General features: G+C 35.1%; 1 protein-coding gene across 5 annotated transcripts in view; it reads right to left on the reverse strand.

Moving 5' to 3' along the window:
• G2E3 (G2/M-phase specific E3 ubiquitin protein ligase) overlaps nt 1-24,032 on the reverse strand; it is a 67,318-nt gene that overhangs the window by 17,603 nt on the left and 25,683 nt on the right. For 4 of the 5 annotated variants that reach the window (XR_009539663.1, XR_009539662.1, XM_060144154.1 and 1 more), the window contains exons 3-12: nt 21,583-21,680; nt 18,789-18,890; nt 16,028-16,152; nt 14,839-15,004; nt 10,741-10,847; nt 9,945-10,061; nt 3,730-3,854; nt 3,494-3,623; nt 2,253-2,560; nt 248-429 (exon numbers count right to left, since the gene is read on the reverse strand). Coding sequence is in view for 3 of the 5 variants with exons in the window: in XM_060144154.1 (XP_060000137.1) it covers nt 248-429; nt 2,253-2,560; nt 3,494-3,623; nt 3,730-3,854; nt 9,945-10,061; nt 10,741-10,847; nt 14,839-15,004; nt 16,028-16,152; nt 18,789-18,890; nt 21,583-21,680 (1,460 nt within the window). In the remaining 2 variants the exon portion in view is untranslated. Of the gene's footprint in view, nt 1-247; nt 430-2,252; nt 2,561-3,493; nt 3,624-3,729; nt 3,855-9,944; nt 10,062-10,740; nt 10,848-14,838; nt 15,005-16,027; nt 16,153-18,788; nt 18,891-21,403; nt 21,423-21,582; nt 21,681-24,032 lie in introns of those variants that run through there. The other variant, XM_060144162.1, reaches the window with a different exon arrangement.

Genomic DNA, 24,032 nt, shown 5'->3' on the forward strand with positions numbered 1-24,032 from the left:
CATTCTGACCACAGATCTAAGTCACATTATCCAACTGGTTTTATCAACATTAAACATGGCACTTTGATCTCTAGCTGCCTGCCCTTTACATCTGTCTATTAAATGGTTGTTAACTTTGTTGGTAAACAAAAATAATGACACCCCTTAACTACTCCACAAAGAGTATTATTCTATTGCAGATCCATCATTTATATTCAAATACACCTAGAACATAGTCTACATCTGAACAAACAGGTACATTTCTTACCCTGATTATAATCTGTGCCACATCAAAGTCTGAGACATCGTCTAAAATTGGTTGGGTACTTTCTGGTCCATAAACAAGGCAGTTAAATAAGGTTTTAGAAAAGAAACCAGGTGAAGGACCACCATGAACCAAAGAAATGGCAAGCATTTTGCCAGCTTCATAGTAAAGATTCTCTTTCAGAGCTGTAAATACAAACAAAATATATCAAATACACTTCTTTTATTATTATATAACCATCATATGTAATTAATACATATATAATAAATTTTAAAATCCAAGCTTTAGACAAATGTATAATAACCTAATTCATAGAAGGTATAATAATGTATAAAATATAAATTTCAACCAAAATATACAATTTTACAAATTTTTTTCTGAATTCAAAGTAACAATCTATTATAGAAAAATATGTAAATACAGAAAGTCTTTTTATAAAATAACCTATAATCCTACCACCATAATAACCAGTGTACACACTTTGGTGTATTTATAATATGTCTCATATGCATATAAATATATACATAAATAGCTTGACTTCTGTCTTTTTCCACTTACTGTATTATAAATTTTTAAAATATTACTTGAAATTATTCAAATATACAGTTAATGAATGCATTCAAACTAATTTACAGATGTGCTGCAATGTAAACCACCCCCTTATTACTGGCTAGCCCAGTTTCAACTACATGAGACACAATGTTACAGTCAACATCTATTTACACATTCTTGTTTATATATCTTTGATTATTAGGATAGATTCCTACATACGGTATTAGTGGTTCAAAGGATATGAACAATTTTAAGGTTGTTGATATACAAAATGGTACAAATTAACTCTCAACACTATATGCTATCTTACCATATCATCACAATATTTTTCAATGTGTCATTAAAAATGTTTTAGCTACTTCGATAACTCAAAAAGATATTATGTAAATTTTCCTTTATTTTTTCTAAAAATTAAAAGTAATTTATTAATAAGTAACATTAACAATACCTGAAATAATAATAAAATCTCCTCAACAATAACCTTATATACTACATATTAGTAGTCACATCTTACAGATGAAGAAACTGAGATCCAGAGGGGCTATGCAATTAATCTAGGGAAATAAAGCTACTGAAATAGATGTGTACAAACTGAACTCAGATTTTGTGACTTAAATTCCATGTACTCTCTCCACTGTACCAAAACTGCCATGAATTAATAACATACTGATTACTTGGAGCGTTTTTGTTTTTTTTAAAAGGGAGTGTAGAATTAAACTGTGTGTACTATACATAGTACTAATGATCCTTGGTAGTTTCTCAATTATTTCAATGATACTTCAGGCAATGGTGAGGAAGTTCTAAAGAAAACATAGAAGGAAGTCAAATGGGATGATATGTCTTCTCACTCTCTCTCAAATTCCTATTACAGCAAAAGCGGTTATAAAAGCTCCGAAAAAAAGAATGCTAGAATTAACCAGTGTTTTGAGATGCCTGTTTTAATCACATTAATTCCTTACCAGAAGTAAAGACAGAAAAGTATCATATAAATAATTCTGTTAAATAAATTTAAAAAACTCTTGAAAGCAAAAGTATGCTAAAAATCTGTTATATGTGAACCAAAAAATTATGTTATAAAAATCCTAGGTTGTGAAGAAACATGCCAACTGCAAATTTCAAATATATGAACAAGAAGAGCTCAAAAACTCATTCATCCAATTTGGCCACTCTATTCAAATGAATTAAAATTAAGTACATTTTTCAGAAGTTATACTTAATTATAGAATCACTTTAAGTAGGATTTTGCTATAAAGAAATTAAGGATATTCTAAAATAAAAAATGTTTCACTACAAAATTTATTTTAAAAAACATCACTTCCCCCCTTTTCTGTGATTCTATCATTATTTTAGTAACAAAGTGATTATACATTTTGACAGGTATTGAGTATCAATTCTAACCTGCTATCTCTTTCTTAATACATGGTATATTCAGTATGTACAATAATAAAATAGTTACCTTGAGAATTGAGAGACAAGTTCTTTGACAAGGACCCTTCAAACAATGGTGAGTTCTCAAGTTGCTGCATTAAGAGACTTAGGAATTCTTGCTTTGATCCAGGCTGCTCTTTTCCAAAATGATCATTTTCATTAACATATGCTATTTCAATTGTATATGAAGGATTAAAGTTGTGATTTCTGAATCCATCTAAGGCACTATTCCAGATATTGGCTTTGTTGATAAATAATCTTTTAGCTTTTTTTTTAATTTGGAATCCTAGCTCTATTATTAGAGTTGAAATATCTCTTCTAAATTTGCTGCCTTGCCTATAAAACATGAATTTAAACATAGAGGTAAGTACTCTAAAGTACTTTAGGTGTCACAGCAGTTACACAGCCAAATAAAAAAAGAATAGAAAGAAGTTCTTCCCCAACTCCCACCCAAAAGCAAACAATGGCCGCCAGTGGAACAAAAAAGTTATTTGATAACCTTAGTTCTAAATTCTTGATTCCTTCTACCCAATCTTTTACCAAATTAAAATCATCTAATGTTATACAATTCACTGGATTTAGGTATAAGAGTCAAAAGCTCAAACTCTTACCTCCCTGGACATACTTGCTTAACTGCATCTTTTTTTTTTTTTCTAACATCTTTATTGGAGTATAATTGCTTTACAATGGTGTGTTAGTTTCTGCTTTTAACTGCATCTTATTTCATGTTCACTAGATCCTTTAAAGATAGAGCAAATGTAATCTCTGCTCACTGTATGAGAGAACTATATTTTTAAGAGATTACATATTTTAAGCAGAATTCACACTCCTTTAAATAGTACTTTTCAGTTTACACTATTAATTCTCAAAGTGTGGCCCCAGACCAGCAACAGCAGCAGCTGCCGCACCTGGAAACTTGTTAGAAACGCAGCTTCTTAAGCCCCGCAGCAGATAAACAGAATCAGAACCTCTGAGCATGAGGCCAGGCAACCAGTGCCCTAACAAGACCTCCAGACAATTATCTGGACTAACTCAATTATTCCCTGCCTCAGTTTCTCCATCTGTAATTGGAATTAATGTACTCAAAATAATCCTGTTAGGGGCAATGTCCAAGGATCCTCTTTATACGTCAAATTAGGGACTGCAGTTTGAAAAATACCCTTCCCAACTACTCTGAGAACAGCTAATACTCTAAATGTATATAGCTACTTCCCGTTCTAATTTTCTCAAAACAGAGTTTTATATTTTTCTCCAATTCAAAATACACACCTCAGCAGGTCTTCACGCTGGGCTCCAGGAGACTGTCTGGGTAATTTAGGTGAAGATTCCTCCAACAAACAATCAGTTATTCCCACATTAGTGCTGGGTAATGTGTGTTTTTTGGCTTTTTGGAAATCGCCTACAGATTTAAAACCCAATGTTAGTATAATAGGAATATAGGTAGAAACTTTTGAATAATATGCATTTAAATAAAAACATCTTTATTCAAAATCACAAAATATTACCTGAATTGTAAAGAATACCTCTACATTCCAAACATTCCCAATTTTGTTCCCATGATTGTAGTGAGGAACAGGCTAGATGTGTTCCGCGAGAACCACAACACTGACAGCGCTTTATTTCCCATTTGCTGAGGACATAAAGAGAAGCAGATTATTTCCATGTGGTATTAACTTAGTCTAATTCCGACCACCAGCACCACTGCACACCTCACTGTCCACCTCACACACACAGCCAACCCTTTTACCCAAGGAAGGAAAATAAATTATCTGCTTTGATACTGCATTACTTTTTCCTAAAGTTGTTTTCCCCCCCCATTTCATTTATTATGTTTGTAACTTCCTCCTTTAAACATTCTCTATCTTAAAATACTAAACTAAATATCAGCATGTACATGCACATATACCCAAAGTATGTCTGATATGGAAGAAGCATTCAGTAAATACATTATCTTACCTAAAATACTATCTTTCCCATTCAAGGTGAGGAATTATTTCCTATAATAAGCTTGCTCAGACACCCCAAGTACTGTGCAGCTCAACAGGATCCAGACTTACTACGTGATCCGCATTCATATTCTCTCTCATCTTTTCCCCTCAATCCCCCACTCCCAATGTTTCCCCACTGTGTTGTGTGACATGTACCAGTCAGCATTCACATTTTCTGTACGGGTGTGGGTTATAGCGTGCAGCCTCCTCTTTGTTTGGTTATGAATACGTCCGTCTGTACAGAAATGGATATACTCCCTGAGTGTGTGGATATGTGGGTGATAAGAGACTTAGCTGCGTAACTTCACCTCTTGTAGGTGTGGGCGAATCTCCCTCTGTGTGGACTTGGGTGTGTAGGGGTATGTCCTCTCTGTGTCTCCCTCTCTTCCCCAGATAGTTCTGCCAACTGATGATGAAGAGGAAGAAAGATGACAGCTAACGAGTGCTTATACACCAGGCCCAGTTCTCACTCTTTACATGTAAAGTTTCAGAAGGTTGGAAAAATTTCAGAAGGTTGGAAAAACCAGTTACCTCCATTTTGAAGAAGAGGAAACCAAAGCATAGAGGGGTAAATTGCTTGCCCAAACAAGTTCACACTGTTAGTAAGTCTCAGAGTGAGGCTTCCAATCCAGTTTACCTGGCTTCAGACCCATGCTCCTAACCACTCCATCATGCTGCCTTTCAGCAAGTTACCTTCCTATCACTAGGATGAGAGGGAGTGAGACTGCAAAGAAAGCATTCAGATAGCAGGATTCTGTGTCCTAGGAGAAAAGGCAAAGTAGCTGCCAGAAAGAAAAGGGAGTTTGGTAGCAAATGATTAGGTGACCAGAGGTATACAAGGAATATGTATATTAGTTAATCAAAATAGCCTAAAATGAATTTAGAAAATATCATTATTAATGAATATATTGCTTCTTAGAACTGTAAAGTGCTTTACTGTCTACAAAGCACTTTATATACATTAATTTCATCTCTACCTCAGCACAACCCTTGAGCAGGGTATTATTAGTATTTACAGATGAATAATCAGGGTCACCAGATCAAGTAACTTAGGCAAGAATACACATTACTTGACATCTTCAATGAGACCTCCGCCCTTAATGAATCTTTAGTCTAATGGCAAAGACAAATTTAAATATTGTCAACTCTATTGTAACAAGCACAATGAAGGGAAAATCCAGCCCAGAACAGGGAATCAGGAATAGTAAGAGCTTCTTAGGGGAAACTTTCCAAAGCTTGCAAGACTTCAGCTGAGTCTTCCAAAATAAGTTGTAGCTCACCTAGCCAAATCACTTTCCATAAGAGATAAGGCTCCCAATATTCTGCTCAGCACTTTAAGTTTGTCATATTAATTAAGACTACATAACAGGGATAAAAATTTATCAAAATTGCAACAAAATTAGATTTGTTACTTTTTATCCTGCATCTTAAAAAATAAAGATACTCTTGATTTCTAATACCCCACACAGTATAGTGTACAGAGAAGGCAAAAAACGATTGTTAACATTATAGTCAACGTCTACGGATATTACAAAAGAGTAATCAATAAATTTCAAATGCCAAATCCTTCTTATAGTGATCCAAAACAAACACTGATAGATTAACCTAGTTTCTTAACCTCTAGAACAGTGTCATCCAATAGAAATATAATGTAAATCATATATGTAATTTAAACTTTCCTAGTAACCAGATTTTAAAAGGTAAAAGGAACAGGTGAAATAAATTTGAGTATTTCCAAAATATAGTCATTTTGTTTGGCAGGTAATCAATTTAAAAAATTATTAACAAGATATTTTAAGGTCTTTTTTTCTTACTGTTATGGGCTGAATTCTGTCATGCCCAGAAGTCGTATGTTGAAGACCTAACACCCAGTACTTCACAAGGTGACTGTAGTTGGAGATAGGGCCTTTAAAGCGATAATTAAGATGAGGCCATATGCGTGGGTCCTAATCCAATATGACTGGTATCCTAATAAGAAAAAAAGATTAAGGCACAGACAGAAGGACACAGCTGGAAGGGAGCCATGTGCAAGCCAAGGAGAGAGGCTTCAAGAGAAATCAAACCTGCCAATGCCTTTATCTTGGACGTCTGGCCTCTAGGTTTCTGAGAAGAAAAATTTCTGTTGTTTAAGCCACCTGGTTTGTGGTATTTTGTTATGGCAGTCCTAGTAAACTAAGATACATATAAATCTTCGGTGTGTATTTTACACTTACGACACCTCTCAATTTGGAATAGCCACATTTCAAGTGCTCAATAGCCACCTGTGGTTACTGGCTACCACAGTAGAGTTCTAGAAAACAGAGCCTCATGAAAACATACCACAAAAGTCCCAATTATGCCAACTGCAATAATTTCTGTAAACAGATATAAATATGCATTTAATAAATATACCTCATCTCAAGTTAAAATTTCTAACATCCTAAGAGCAAAAGTACATTTCACTAAATAGAAAACCTACTTTCTCAAGCTGAAGGTTTAAAAAAGGACACTAGTAGAAATACAAAAGATCATGAGAGATTACTACAAGCAACTCTATGCCAATAAAACAGACAACCTGGAAGAAATGGACAAATTCTTAGAAATACACAACCTGCCAAGACTAAATCAGGAAGAAATAGAAAATATTAACAGACCAATCACAAGCACTGAAATTGAAACTGTGATTAAAAATCTTCCAACAAACAGAAGCCCAGGACCAGATGGCTTCACAGGCGAATTCTATCAAACATTTAGAGAAGAGCTAACACCTATCCTTCTCAAACTCTTCCAAAATATAGCAGAGGGAGGAACACTCCCAAACTCATTCTATAAGGCCACCATCACCCTGATACCAAAACCAGACAAAGATGTCACTAAGAAAGAAAACTACAGGCCAATATCACTGATGAACATAGATGCAAAAATCCTCAACAAAATACTAGCAGACAGAATCCAACAGCACATTAAAAGGATCATACACCATGATCAAGTGGGGTTTATTCCAGGAATGCAAGGATTCTTCAATATACGCAAAACAATCAATGTGATAAACCATATTAACAAATTGAAGGAGAAAAAACATATGATCATCTCAATAGATGCAGAGAAAGCTTTCGACAAAATTCAACACCCATTTATGATAAAAACCCTCCAGAAAGTAGGCATAGAGGGAACTTTCCTCAACATAATAAAGGCCATATATGACAAACCCACAGCCAACATTGTCCTCAATGGTGAAAAACTGAAACCATTTCCACTAAGATCAGGAACAAGACAAGGTTGCCCACTCTCACCACTCTTATTCAACATAGTTTTGGAAGTTTTAGCCACAGAAATCAGAGAAGAAAAGGAGAAAAAAGGAATCCAACTCGGAAAAGAAGAAGTAAAGCTGTCACTGTTTGCAGATGACATGATACTATACATAAAGAATCCTACAGATGCTACCAGAAAACTACTAGAGCTAATCAATGAATTTGGTAAAGTAGCAGGATACAAAATCAATGCACAGAAATCTATGGCATTCCTATACACTAATGATGAAAAATCTTAAAGTGAAATCAAGAAAAAACTCCTATTTACCATTGCAACAAAAAGAATAAAATATCTAGGAATAAACCCCCCTAAGGTGACAAAAGACCTGTATGCAGAAAATTATAAGACCCTGATGAAAGAAATTAAAGATGATACAAATAGATGGAGAGATATACCATGTTCTTGGACTGGAAGAATCAACATTGCGAAAATGACACTACTCCGCAATCTACAGATTCAATGCAATCCCTATCAAACTACCACTGGCATTTTTCACAGAACTATAACAAAAAATTTCACAATTTGTATGGAAACACAAAAGACCCCGAATAGCCAAAGCAATCTTGAGAACGGAAAACGGAGCTGGAGGAATCAGGCTCCCTGACTTCAGTCTATACTACAAAGCTACAGTAATCAAGACAGTATGGTACTGGCACAAAAACAGAAAGATCAATGAACAGGATAGAAAGCCCAGATATAAACCCATGCACATATGGTCACCTTATCTTTGATAAAGGAGGCAGGAATGTACAGTGGAGAAAGGACAGCCTCTTCAATAAGTGGTGCTGGGAAAACTGGACAGGTACATGTAAAAGTACGAGATTAGAACACTCCCTAACACCATACACAAAAATGAGCTCAAAATGGATTGAAGACCTAAATGTAAGGCCAGAAGCTATCAAACTCTTAGAGGAAAACATAGGCAGAACACTCTATGACATAAATCACAGCAAGATCCTTTTTGACCCACCTCCTAAAGAAATGGAAATAAAAATAAACAAATGGGACCTAATGAAACTTCAAAGCTTTTGCACAGCAAAGGAAACCATAAACAAGACCAAAAGACAGCCCTCAGAATGGGAGAAAATATTTGCAAATGAAGCAAGTGACAAACAATTAATCTCCAAAATTTACAAGCAGCTCATGCAGCTCAATAACAAAAAAACAAACAACCCAATCCAAAAATGGGCAGAAGACCTAAATAGACATTTCTCCAAAGAAGATATACAGACTGCCAACAAACACATGAAAGAATGCTCAAAATCATTAATCACTAGAGAAATGCAAATCAAAACTACAATGAGATATCATCTCACACCAGTCAGAATGGCCATCATCAAAACATCTAGAAACAGGGCTTCCCTGGTGGCACAGTGGTTGAGAGTCCACCTGCCAATGCAGGGGACACGGGTTCGTGCCCCGGTCCGGGAAGATCCCACATGCTGCGGAGCGGCTGGGCCCGTGAGCCATGGCCGCTGAGCCTGCATGTCCCAAGCCTGTGCTCTGCAACAGGAGAGGTCACAACGGTGAGAGGCCCGTGTACCAAAAAACAAAACAAAAAAAAACATCTAGAAACAATAAATGCTGGAGAGGGTGTGGAGAAAAGGGAACACTCTTGCACTGCTTGTGGTAATGTGAATTGGTACAGCCACTATGGAGAACAGTATGGAGGTTCCTTAAAAAACTACAAATAGAACTACCATATGACCCAGCAATCCCACTACTGGGCATATACCCTGAGAAAACCATAGTTCAAAAGAAGTCATGTAGCAAAATGTTCATTGCAGCTCTATTTACAATAGCCAGGAGATGGATGCAACCTAAGTGTCCATCATCGGATGAATGTATAAAGAAGATGTGGCACATATATACAATGGAATATTACCCATCCATAAAAAGAAACGAAATTGCGCTATTTGTAATGAGGTGGATAGACCTAGAGTCTGTCATACAGAGTGAAGTAAGTCAGAAAGAGAAAGACAAATACCATATGCTAACACATATATATGGAATCTAAGAAAAAAAGAAAATGTCATGAAGAACCTAGGGGTAAGATGGGAATAAAGACACAGACCTACTAGAGAATGGACTTGAGGATATGGGGAGGTGGAAGGGTAAGCTGTGACAAAGTGAGAGAGTGGCATGGACATATACACACTACCAAACGTAAAATAGCTAGTGGGAAGCTAGATAGCTAGTGGGAAGCAGCCGCATAGCACAGAGAGATCAGCTCAGTGCTTTGTGACCACCTAGAGGGGTGGGATAGGGAGGGTGGGAGAGACGGAGACGCAAGAGGGAAGAGATATGGGAACATATGTCTATGTATAACTGATTCACTTTGTTATAAAGCAGAAACTAACACACCATTGTAAAGCAATTATACTCCAATAAAGATGTTAAAGAAAAAAGGACACTAAGCTCAACTGAACTTCCCCATATACCTGTCAGGCACATTATAGTCTCGCCCTTCTTTGCAACGACATCTTCGGACATCACAATGCTCATAGTGCTGCAGAAGCTCTTGATAAGCATTTTCCTCTAATTCCCAAGATGCATCTCTGTAAATGAAGCAAGATATAAAATATACTTTGGCCTAAAATGTTACATAAAAGGACTGATAATGAATCTAAAACTATAAACTCTTCACAAACTTAGGAACAAGGATGAAACTTGTTCTTTTTACGATTAATCATTCACTTCAATATATAAATCCCTTAGTGTCATTTTATCCTACAGTTAATTAGTCTCACAGTGAATTTCAAATGCTAAATGAAAAATTAAGTAGAAATTTTCTGAAACTTACATTTTTCCTAATATTTCACTTCCAATTTTTTGAATTTCAAGTTTAGTACCATATTTCTGGATTCCTCACCTTTAAGTATTAAGAAAATTCTTATACATTTTAAACCACATCTTGATTCTCTCAAATAATTTATACATACCATTTTGAAGCCTATTATACTTGTGTATCAATCAATCAATCAATATTGTACACAAGTGAGGTGTACAATTATTAAGAGACTATAAACAACTAATGAGACATTTAAGTCAGGACCTGGTTCTCAAGAACTAGCAATCTGGGGAGGAGGAGGAAAGGTGGCGGGGACGGTTTTACATTTCCCTGTTTGAAATGGCTGCTTGTCCATGAGTAATTAATCAGACATCAATGATTATTTCCATTGTTATTAAATCCTATATTTAAAACATCTTTTCATCAAAAGGCTAAATGTTACTCACTTTTCAGGAATATGAATTCCCATTCTCAACATCTCTTTCTGAAATATATCACTGTTATTGCATACTGTGCACCTAAAGAAAAACATTCCTGCATTTATTGCTTGAACCTATAGTGGAAAATAGAAAATATATGATTAATAATTTAACAGGTTATCAGGTTATGAATAAGATAGCTAACAGAACATGTGTGCTACTTTTCACATATATATTATGGAAACTTATTTTTTATGTTTGTGGTTCATAAACTTTGATAAACTAAGTTACCCTAGTGCTAAAACTTGGGGATATTTCTCCCAATGGGAAAAAAAATTAAGCTAATGAATTGACTGTTCTTTACATCTATCACCAATATGTGTTTCTCAACCCTTTGTATCTAATGTCATTTCTGTTCCCAAATATTGTGTTGTCCATCACTCTCTGTGAATAAAACAGTAAACATCTTTAGTTACTCCATCTAGGAAGGATGTTTAAATAAATGTTACATATAAAGCATCGTTGGTTCTGTTTTTAACTCAATCTCTGTAAGTTTTCTTCCTAAGGGGGAGAAGCATAAAACCTATTCTCACTGCTTCAGCAAATAAAAATACAGAAGCAGCAGAAAGAGAGAGAAAGCGTAGCCAATCACCAGTTTCAAAAGCTAGTAGCACACACTCACTTAATAAATATTTAATCCCTACTATATAGGCGCCAAACACTATGCTAGTACCAAAAATAGAAACATAAAATGACTTAGATCCTATTTCAAGGAATTCTTGTGAGTAGGCATATACTATAAAAGTATTATTATTTTTTAATACATTTATTTATTTATGGCTGCGTTGGGTCTTCGCTGCTGCATGCAGGCTTTCTCTAGTTACAGCGAGTGTGGGCTACTCTTTGTTGCGGAGCATGGGCTCTAGGCGTGCGGGCTTGAGTAGTTGTGGCACATGGGCTTAGTTGCTCCGCGGCATGTGGGATCTTCCCTCTCTTCCATAGATACTTTTTAAAAAATACTTTTAGGACTTCCCTGGTGGCGCAGGGGTTAAGAATCCGCCTGCCAATGCAGGGAACACGGGTTCGAGCCCTGGTCCGGGAAGATCCCACATGCCGCAGAACAACTAAGCCCGTGTGCTACAACTACTGAGCCTGTGCTCTAGAGCCCACGAGTCACAACTACTGAGCCCGTGTGCCACACTACAGAAGCCTGCGTGCCTAGAGCCCATGCTCTGCAACAAGAGAAGCCACCGCAATGAGAAGCCCACGCACTGCAAAGAAGAGTAGCCCCTGCTCACTGCAACCAGAGAAAGCCCGTGCGCAGCAATGAAGATCCAACGCAGCCAAAAATAAATACATAAATTTATTTAAAAATAACTAAACAAATAAATAAAAAGTATATACAGAAGAGAAAGGAAGAAGTACTGAAGTTTATGTAAGAGCCTGACAAAAATGTCACAGGGATGGTACGGTCAAAGTTAAGTATGAAAGGAGTAGGGGTGTGCCAGGAAAATAGGACAAAAGACAATACAAGGAGAGGGAATAGCAAAAGAGTACATGTGATTGGGGAAATAATAATAATATACTTAGAAATTACACGCTGATCATACTGAACTAAGTAATTAAAATAGACAGGTAAATTAAAGTTAGTAGTGTGAAGAATTGACAGAGAATAAGGCATGCAGGAGTTAGTGGCCTCCGGCAAAAGTCTAGTTAAAAAAAAAAAAGTGTCTGAAGTGAAATCACAAAGGGTTTAAGGTAGAGGGTAGCAACAAAAAAGGATACACCAAAAATATTAAGCAGATCTGACAGACTTGGAGAATGATTTGTGGATGGTGAAGAAAGAAGTGGACAAAGAGGAATCCAGGTTCAAACAACTAGCAGGTAGCACACACACAACATGTGAGAGGGAAGCAACAAGTTAATGAAATCTCTGCCTAACCTAAAGGATCTTTGAGCAATTGTACACAGATACCAAGATCTTACTAAGTATAGGATATGATACAAGAACTGTCTAGCATGGAGAAAAGAAAAACAGCATAGGACATATGAATGATACCAACAAGACCACAGCAATGATGTGAGAAATCCAAACTGAACAAGAATAGTGACAATTCTCTGCATACAGAGTGAAAAGTCAATTTCTTTGATATTAATCTATAGTCTCTCCTCACAAAATCCCAATGTATATAGCATTTGTAGTGGTCACAAATGAAATTTGCTTAACCACATACAATTCTCATCCTACTGCATAGGTTTGTTCTTCCTTCAACTCTTTTATATTAATGGAGTTCAGAGATTAAAAAAAATTATTTGGGTATTATTATAGCTACCTGAACAGGGTAGACTCCATTTACTATTTCAGTTAAGACTTGTATCAGAGTGGAAAAGCCACTGGAGTTCTTTTAAGGAACAATGACTCAAGAATGCGCTCTGTCCTGGTGTGCTCTAACCAAGTAATAATTGCTTGCTTGTTAATATTTATATCACAGACAGGTGTCCATGGAGCCATGACCTTATATCTGCATAAAGTAGACCTACATTTTTGTTAGTAGTACTACTTCTAGTTTTTAATGACAGAATTAGAAACGTGGTATTTTCGGAGTTCACAAAAAGTCCTATGAATACTAGGTCAAATTTGAGAACCTCTCTCTGTTTCATTATTAATGCATAATGAGGCAAATCTTATTTGTCCTGAAAAATAACATACTATTACAAATTATACAAAGTTAACAAGATGATACATTTGGCAGCAATTACATTCAATTCATTCAAATACAAACCCTGAATTAAGATAAATTACCTTTTAAAGATTCTCACATAATGTGAACTTCTTCCTCAATAGGTAAAGATAGCACTTCATGATGTTTATGAACTGCACGCTAGATCCCTTTACAAACACTTCTTTGTAAGAATGAACAGGATTTCTAATATTTACCCAACAAAATAGGCTCCATCCTGCCACTTTTAACTGATAACTAATAATAACTAACTAATACTAAGAATAAGAGTTCAAGGCTCATACAAAAAAAACCAGGAAGTAATCAAGCTTTACTACTTTGACTACTGTTAGTACTTTTAAGATTTTGTTGAAATATAAGAGGATTTACATCTCCTAACTTAAAAAAAAGAACTTTTGTAGTTAATTTGTAATCAATAATAACATTTCATTTTACTAAACAATAATAAAAGCCAAGCTTTAAAAAACAGTATAAACTTAAGTAAACCCTGTGTCACTTGGCATTCTATCAACTATAACTGTCTAACAATTGGCACTTTCACACATTTATACTATATATTGGACATTATTAATAACTGGGATCTTTTAAAAATTTTAAATTATCTTCTGAATTGAAGAAACTAAATTGTTTAATGTGTGTTTTATGATATTTCATTTACTTGAAAACTTGTCGTCAGGTTTGACATACAAAGTGGCTCTCAAAGAACTAATATTAGTATCAATTCATTAGATAGTAATCAGTTTACTGTCAAAAAGTTATGATAGTGTTTACTACAGCTAAAAAAATAGACCTCTTAACATTAAATTAGCTTACAGTTAATTATTTCACATATCTTGTTTTCTAAGCTTAAATATATAAATGAACTTGGGAATTAAAATTTGTGTATTATTCATTGTGAAATACAAACAAAATCCTTAGGTAAAAACAACAAAATTTTAAAAGTGTAAATATACCTTAAAAGGTAGTATCTAAACTTTTATTAAAACATTAATTGTAGGGCTTCCCTGGTGGTGCAGTGGTTGGGAGTCCGCCTGCCAATGCAGGGGACACAGGTTTGTGCCCCGGTCCGGGAGGGTCCCACGTGCCGCGGAGCGGCTGCGCCCGTGGGCCATTGGCCACTGAGCCTGCGCGTCCGGAGCCTGTTGCTCCGCGGCGGGAGAGGCCACAGCAGTGAGAGGCCCGCGTACCGCAAAAAAAAAAACCAAACAAACATTAATTGTACACTTCAATAGGGTGAATTTTATATGTAAAATTTGATTCAATAAAGCTGTTTTAAAAAGTTACAAGTAGTAAGAGCTAAAATACACATCAATTTTTTCTAATTTAAAATTCAAATTAGCAAGCAACAAATTTTATACCAGAAAAAGCTGACAAAACATCTTACCTGTAAACAGTCTCTATGGAACCAAGCATTCTTACAACAAGGACTTCGTAATATGCTGTAAGTTGGAATAGGCTCAATAAATTCCAAGCAAATGGTGCATGGTAAGGAGTCTCTATAATTATTAGATGTAATTATCTGAACAGGTCGATGGTTCCAACAAAATGACCTAAAAACGTATATTATTTTAAAACATCTAATAAATTATACAGCACAACTAGACTAGCTTTACAATTCATATTTATAAGGGAAAATTCATTCGTCTCTCTCGTAATTAACCTACAACAGACTGGAACAACGGCACTATAAATCAGTCTCATAATCCATAACTAAGGAGAGCTGAATTTTCAAAATGTGAACCTTTTGCTGGTGAGATTTACTTCACAGAATTTCAGTAACTAATATTATGTTGAGAATCCTACGTAATACTGTTAGCAACAGAGTATACACACCATTGTACTCAACCTTGCACAAAATCAAAGGAAGGAACTTAAACTTAAAAATAATATATTAATAATATAACAAATAAAATGCAAATAATAACTTATTCTTAACCCACTAAATGTATTTCCATTTGTATTTTCTAAACTGCAATTCTCATAGAAAACAATCCATTAAATAGGTCAAGAGCACAAAGACTAAAAGAAATAAAACACTCATGATACCAAATACCAAAATTCATAAAATCTTGATGTTTAGAGCTAAAGTCAAGAAGCAAATATTTTTAGGGGCATCCCAGGGCATAATATTTATTTTTTGGACTCCACCAAATTTACATGCCTTCACTTTACTCAATGAGAAACACATATGTCCCTGTGAAAAAAAAGTAAACTATTAAATCTAAAGAATGAAATAAAATCTAGAATTATGTAAGCTGGAAATTTTCACTGAATATGAGTATATTAACAGTTCCATATTACATTCTAGAGCTGAAAGCTAGAGATGAATATTAATCATTAAGCCCATTACAGATATTGCAATTCTCTAGACTCTGCAAATAGAAATGATCATAAAGGAAGGGGAGAGAAATTATATATATATGTACACACACCCACACACACATATCTAAAGTATACATAAAACCTCAATGCAGCTTTGAAAAGAAATTTGACAAAGGAATTATATAATTGGGAGATCCACTTTCCATTTTTCTTTTACATTTTCTTTCATATTCAACAGTTAATTAACTCACGCAAAATTGCCAGTGAACTGGAAAATACATTCTCTCTGAAGTCCGCATGGGAAATGATAACTTCGTTTACATCGGGGTGTGACACATCCAATTGAAGCACCGGTTTTCTTGCAAATACAGCATTTCTAAAAGCAAGTATAAAAATAGGAGTTATAACACGTACAAAACTTGAGTACTATAGATAAGACCGAGGTATAAATGAATATTCTTTGTGGAGAGTCTGAAAATTATTTTCATCATACAACAGCTGTGAAGATAGTATATTAAAGAAATTTCCTGAAAAAACCTGTTCTACCCAGAAACAATCTAAAGGGACTAAAGATTCACTCCCATAACAATTTCTGGTAAAGGAAACACCTCTAACCAGAGAAGCTTCATTTCCTTCGTATCTGCTAAAATATTTTAAACGGAAGGGTTTGTAAACATAATGGTTATACATGAAAGTGTCATTCAAATTTCAATAGAAAACACATAGTTAGGAAATATTTATTAAGGACAACAGCAAAACAATACTAAAAACCAATCTGTAAAATATTGGCTAGGATCACTCTATCCTAACCAAATGAGAAAGTGTTAGATACCCACAGTAGGTTAAGTAGTGATTCCTTCAAAAGATATGTTCAAGTCCTAATTCCTGGTACCTTTGAATGTGACCTTATTTGGAAACAAGATCTTTGTAGATACTTGATTTACAAGTATCTACAAAGCTATCTTTAGTTTACAAGTATCTTGAAAGCTAAAGATTTCAAGATGAGTTCATCTTGGATTTAGAGTGGTCCCTCAATCAAAAGGCTGGTGTCCTTATAAGTAAAAGGAGAGGGAGATTTAAGAGACACACACAGGGGGAGGCCACATGAAGATGGAAGCAGAGATTGGAGTTATGCTGCCACAAACCAAGGAATGCCAAAGGTTGCCAAGCAGTCATCAGAAGTTCGAAGAGAAGCATGGAACAGATTATCCCTCAGAGCTTCCAGAAAGAATCAATCCCTTTAACAGCTTGATTTGGAACGTTCAGTCTCCAGAATTGTGAGAGAATAAATTTCTGTTTCAAGCAACCCAGTTTGTGGTAATCCATTACAGCAGCCCTAGCAAACAAATACAATACCACTGCCACTAACTTAAATATAACGGTGGTATATAAACAGAAAGACTATTAGATGAATCAATCATTAGTAAAATACAGAACAGTACCTAAAATATCTTGGAACCCTTGAGATGACAACTATAATGGCCACTGATGGAGAGATTATACTGCTGACCCGTCAAACAACACCAGGTTGTATACTTTGCCAACCTGAGGTTCTCCCTGTAAACTGACGTATGGAATTCTACTGTAAGGTCACAAATACGGACACCTCTTCAGTATCAAGATATTCTCAAAGGTTCACAATATACTCAGAGAGGTTACAGATGTCTTAAGAAAACATTTCCAAACTGCAAGGGGACCTATACAGGTCATGTTTCATGACAAGTTCACTATCACCAGAAGATTGAGAAATTTTGATACTAATACTTCCACATGGCCCTTAGATAAATGCCACTGTTAACCTTTTTCCCAAGGTTTTCCCTTGTACCTTAGAACCTCTATTTTACCGTTAACTCCTCTGCATCTTCAACATCTTTAAAAATAATTGCTTCCATTTCTTTGTCTCAACTAAGAGAAAGGTCTCTGCATGCTTCCCTTATAGAATCTCTTGAATGAAGCTGCTTATTTTTCCAGCCTCCTTAATTTCCAGACTTGGCAAGGAGTGGGAGTGGGATATGGATAGAGGCAGGAAGGAGGACAAGCAGAACATTATTTTAGTTCTGTGTGGCAGATTGTAGGCCACTACTCTATCAGACTTAAAAAGATATGGTCCTTTGAACCTAATGACATCTACTCTCTGCCATCTAATAATTTCCTGGTCAGTTCTCCACCTCCAGACTTTGGCACCTTTCTCTGTATTTTAATTCTTGCTGTCATTCTAAATGACTTCTGCACTGATGGGACAACCTTTCTTTGACTTCCTCAACTAAAATGTGTCAATGCACTTCATCACCACTCCAGTGTAATGAAGAATCCTCTCATCACCCCAAACTGCTCCACCATGGAAATCATCAATTCCATTATCACATTCTCTGAACAGAAACCCCTGTACTTCCAATCTTCTCATTCTCTTAACTCTCATTATTTCTACTCAGGCCACATGGAGACCTACAGTCTGTTCATTGCATAACATAGTAAGCTATCACACAAAAGATTCACAAATTATAACTGAATGAATAAGGAGTTAAGGTTTAGAATATCTATCTTGGAGAACAAAAGGCATGGAACACAAGAACACCATGTCACAGAAGAGCCACAAGAGATGTTGAGATCATAAATTATTAGTCTGTATAGTTGTGTAATTTCCATGTCAATCTTTCATTCCAACCCAACAAATGAGATATAAGAATGAAAGTTAATAGTTGGGTTGCCTCAGGATTGGAGGTCTGAAGAACAGCTGAGTGGAAGTATGGTCATAATTCTGATGGTAAGAGTGGATGAAATGATGGGTAAGTCAGAAGAAGATAAGGAAGTGAAATCAGTATCGTCACATATCTTATCCAGGGTTGGTTTAGCAAAATGTTCTTCTAAAATTTACTGTATTTGACAAAAATAAGCATTGGAACATAAAAACAATATCTTACAGATTTCTAGTAGAGAAAGTGATAGAATAGACTTCCTTAGTATTGACAATATTTATGGTATTAGGTGTAATGAGTAAAATAATTTACTTACCAGTTTCGAAGCCCTAGTCACTTCTTTCCTGATATCTTCTATTAGAAAACCATAAACTCCTTCTTCTTCTTTACCCCTCTGCCAAATTCCACTTGACATCAACTATGAATATATTCTCAATTAGAAAATAAACTCTAAGAAACTAGTTTGGAATAAAAAATATATACCTATAATATTCCAATAAAAAATGGGCATAAAACAATTCAAATTTTAAGTATCTCTTACCTATAATAGTTATTTTTCATGGTCAAAGTAAGAGGCTACTCACATTCTTTGATTTGGAAGACACTGTATATTAACAGTTCATGTAACCAAACTGGTTTCTAAAAAGTATTACAGAAAATAACAGAAAAAGAAAGGAAGAAAAACAACAAAAAACACTTACAATCAAGCTTTAGGGGAAAAAAAGTGGCATATACCTAAAGGCGTATATGTAATAATAATGAATACTATGGAGATAATTATCAGTGATATTTTAGGTTAACTTTAAATCTCGCTGGATTCTGAATCATAGAAGACATATTTATAGGGAATCTACTGAATTGTAGTTAATGCAAATGAATTTTAAAAAATCTGTTTTAACTTTAATTTAAATATGTTAAAGGAGCATGAATCAAGAAAAAGCATGAGACTGTGAATAAGAAATCCTGACTTTGCAAACCAGGCTCTGTTTCCAACTTTCTGAAAGCCTAGGCAAGTAATTTAGTGTTTCTGACATTAAACACAAAAATAAAAACAATAGACTAGGTTGTTTCCAAGTCTCTTTCAGCTCTAACATTCCATTACCATTTATAACATTACTATACTTTCGTGTTCACAACGAAACAGAATCTTTTAAGTGTTAAGCCTAGGGTCAGTATGTTTCAGGATTACTATACTCATTAATAAAATAAAGAATACAAGGGAAATTTTGATATGACCAACTTAAGCATATTAAATAACTCCAACATACTTCAGATTTGTGATCAGAGTTTTATTTTAATCAGTATAATATATCCTTAAAAAAACCCAAAAGTGATATATGTTACTTAAGAATTATGAAAAAATAACCCACTGACTAATAAAATAGTTGTCTTAACTCTACTACATAAAAAGTAAAACACACTCTTTAGAAAAATGAAAAGGTTTTCTTTTGTGATGCAGACTATAAGGCTCTAACTTACAAATATGTTTGGAATGTCAACTTCATGGTCCCTTAAATCTTGGTACAAAGTAAGTAGGTTCCTAGACCAGTCTACAAATTTTAGAGAAACACCAAGAATTTATGTTAGATGATTTCTCAAGGAAACATCTAAAGAGTTTTAACATGGATGCTGTTGTGGGTATAAAAATATGTCCACAAATTTGTTGATACTCCTTCCTTAAAGTGGTTGGAACTAATTCCTTCCACTTAAGTGTGGGCTAGAATTAACGACTCACCTCTAACAGAATAAAGCAAAAGTAACAGTGGTATGCAACTGTAAAAACTAGGTCATATGGTTCCATCTTGGTGTATATCTATCCCTCTGTCTCTCTCTTTTATCACTTCCTCTGGGAGAAGGCAGATGCCATGCTGTGAGCAGCCCTATAGCCCAGGAAGTACGGAACTGAGACCTTCTGCCAACAGTTAGGAGGAACTGAGGCCAAAAGCCACGTGAGTGAGCCATTGGAGATGGATACTCCAGCCCAGTCAAGCTTTCAGATGACTGAACCATGGCTGACATATCAATTGCATCCTCATGAGAGACCCTGAGCCAGAACCACCCAGCTCACCCAATACCAGATTCCTGTCCTTCAGAAACCATTTGAGAACAGAAATAGTCACAGATGTTGAAAACAATCTTATGGTTACCAAGGGGGAAGTGGGGGGGAGGGAGGGATAAATTGGGAGATTGGGATTGACACATACACACTACTATATATAAAATAGATAATAAGAACCTACCACATAGCACAGAGAACTCTACTCAATAATCTGTAATGACCTATATGGGAAAAGAATCTAAAAAAGAGTGAATATATGTATTCACTGTATAACTGATTCACTTTGCTGTACAGCAGAAACTAACACAACATTGTAAATCAACTATACTCCAATAAAAATTAATTTAAAAAAAGAAACCATTTGAGACAATAAATGTTGCTTAAGCTGCTAAATTTCAGGATAAATAGTTAAGCAGCAATATATAACTAATACAAGTGCCAAGAAATGCTGCATGTGCTCATGCAACCTTAGCATGCTAAGGCAGTGATGGTGCCACTAATATCTTAAGGCAGATTCAGTGAGGTGAGAAGCTGGTGGAGGGAATGGGGAACAAATGAGAGACTAATTCTCAATATGACATTTTTTCTTCTTCTGAGTGACACATAAATTAACCTATTTCCTTTTACACAAGTATTTATTACCTTTAGTCAGAACTTTTCTTTCCAGGTTCTCTGTGAAATAAAATACTTTTCTTTTACTTCTTAAACCTTCAAACAAGTCTTTTCTGAGACTTATCACTAGCAACAATGAAAACAAAGTACTAAAATGAACAACTCCCTTAGAGACCTAACCATTTTCTCGTTTTTTCCACTGAGGCCCTAAAGGGTTAGACAAAAATAAGCAGGTAATGATGACAGGTATTTCTACGTACCAAGTAATTTCAGAATTTTAGAATTTGATAAATGAAAAATCTTATTTTTACATATAAGCAAAAGGAGATCCAGAAAAGTTAAATGACTTATCCATTTCTCAGAAACCAGCCATCAGGATCGAATTCTCTTCTTTAGAAGAATATCAGATTGCTAGGATTTAATTAAAAATTATACTCACCAAACAATAGTAATGTACAGTGAGATTCCATTTCTCATTAGTTTTCTTTTCTCCATATTTAATAGGACAGTCATCATTTTTTCGACAGAAAACACAAGCTAACAGTGAAAAAAGTAATAGATATAAAAAAATTTTAAACAAAAACAAAAAAAAACCCTATGGAATTGGTGCTTCTCTCAATTGATGTGTTCAATTCTTTTTGAGAGAGCAAATCACTTTATATTGTTATCAGTAAATTAAAACTTCCAATACGTACTTCTAAAACAATAATGTGACTTTACATTTTTTTCATTAATCTTTAATGATGAATCCCAGTGTGTTGTTTAAATGGCAACTCATTGAAAACAACAGATTAGGAAACTCTGAAACTCCATCTCTCTAAAGCAATAAAACCTGCCAAATGCTGGTTGTGCATTTGGTTATGCTGCCAAAACCATCAGAATCAACTTTTCAGAAAATCTGAAATCTGATTTAAAAACTTAAAATAATCAGAAGAATGCTTCATAAAGAAACAAGCTGCCAAAATTTGATGAGAGATTTGTGGCATTTTAACTTACCTGCCAACCATCCCCCACTCTCCAGCTGGGCAATGGCCTTAGGCCCATGTTCAATGTGTATTGTTCCTTAGGGCCATGTTCCTGGTGTGGATTGTCTAAGAGGAGGTAATATGGACCTTGTCAAAGAAATGTGTGTTCTGACCTGTATGGTGGCTCCCCAAGGGACCGGCTCAAATGCCTGCCCTTGTTTCACCTGCCTCAGAAATTTCTCAGGGCTGGAGTCTGACTGTCAAAAACATTTAAGACAAATATACTAGAGGCAGCAGCTTGAAGCAAAGGATAACACACAGGGTAAGCAGGTCACAGACCAAAAAGGCTAGGAAAGAAGAGTCTGGAAAAGGAAGATACATGGGAAAATAAGGGCTTTGAAAAGCTCCCAAATATACCAGGGAATCTAGAAGGACACCACATGCCCAGGACTGGATGCATACTCAGAAATGACCCTAGAAACTCCAAGCTTTCACCTCTGGCTGATCTTTAGGCTTGTAGACTCATATAGCAAGCCTATATGAAAAAGGAAAGATCCCAAATCAATGACTTTATTTTAACCTTAAAGAACCAGAAAAAGAACAAACTAAACCCAAAACTAGCAGAAGAAAGGAAATAATAGAGATTAGAATAAATGACATAGAGAATAGGAAAACAGTAGAATAAATATAAACAAAGTTGGTTCTTTGAAAAGGTCAACAAAACTGGCAAACCTTCAGCTAGACAAAGAGAGAAGACTCAAAACTTATTAACAAAGCTACACAAATCAAAAGTGTGGTAATGACATACAGCTAGACATATAGATCAATGGAAAAGAATCCAGAATGACCATACATCTACGGTCAATTAATTTTGAACAAGTATTCCAAGATCATTCCATGGGTAAAGAATAGACTCTTTAACAAATGGGGCTGGGACAATTGGATAGCCACATGCAAGATAATAAATTAAATCCCTATCTCATACCTTATACAAAAATTAATTCAAAATAGATCAAAGACTTAAACATAAGAGCCGAAACTATAAAACTCTTTCTTAGAAGAAAATGCAGGGGTAAATCTTCAAAACGCTGCTTTGGGAATGGTTTTTCAGATATCACATGACACCAAAAGCAAAAGTAATAATAGATAAATTGGACTTCATCAAAGTTTAAAATTTTTGTGCATCAAAGAACACCATCAACAAAGTGAAAAGATAATCTACAGAATGGTTAAATATACTTGGAAATCATATACCTTTTAAGGGTCTAGTGTCCAGAATATATAAGTATTACAACCCAACAATAAACACACAACTCAATTTTAAAACGGGACAAAGGATCTGAATAAACATTTCTCCAAGGAAGATATAAAATAGCCAATAAGCACATTAAAAGATGCTTAATATCATCAGTCATCAGGGAAATGCAAATCCCACAATGAGATACCACTTCACACCCACTAAGATGGCTACAATAAAAATGTCAGATAATAACAAATGCTGGCAAGGAGCTGGTGAAATCAGAACCCTCATATACTGCTAGCTGAAATGTAAAATGGTACAGCCACTTTGGAAAATAGTCAGCAGTTCCTCAAAAAGTTAAACACAATTACCATGTGATATAACAATTCCATTCCTGAGTATATATAATACCAAAGAATTAAAAACAGATGTTCAAATACTTGTACACTAATGTTCACAGTAGCACTGTTCACAATAGCCAAAAAGGAAAACAAATCAAATTTCCATCAATGGATGGCTGAATGGGTAAACAAAATATACCATATCCATACAATGGAGTATCTTTCAGCTATAAAAAGCAATGAAATACCGATACATGCTACAACACGGATGAGCCTAGAAACATTATGCTAAATCTAAGAATACAAGCACAAAAGGTCACATATTATATGATTCCATTTATAC

This window comes from Lagenorhynchus albirostris, chromosome 1, assembly GCF_949774975.1.
Source record: "Lagenorhynchus albirostris chromosome 1, mLagAlb1.1, whole genome shotgun sequence".
Lineage (NCBI taxonomy): Eukaryota > Metazoa > Chordata > Mammalia > Artiodactyla > Delphinidae > Lagenorhynchus > Lagenorhynchus albirostris.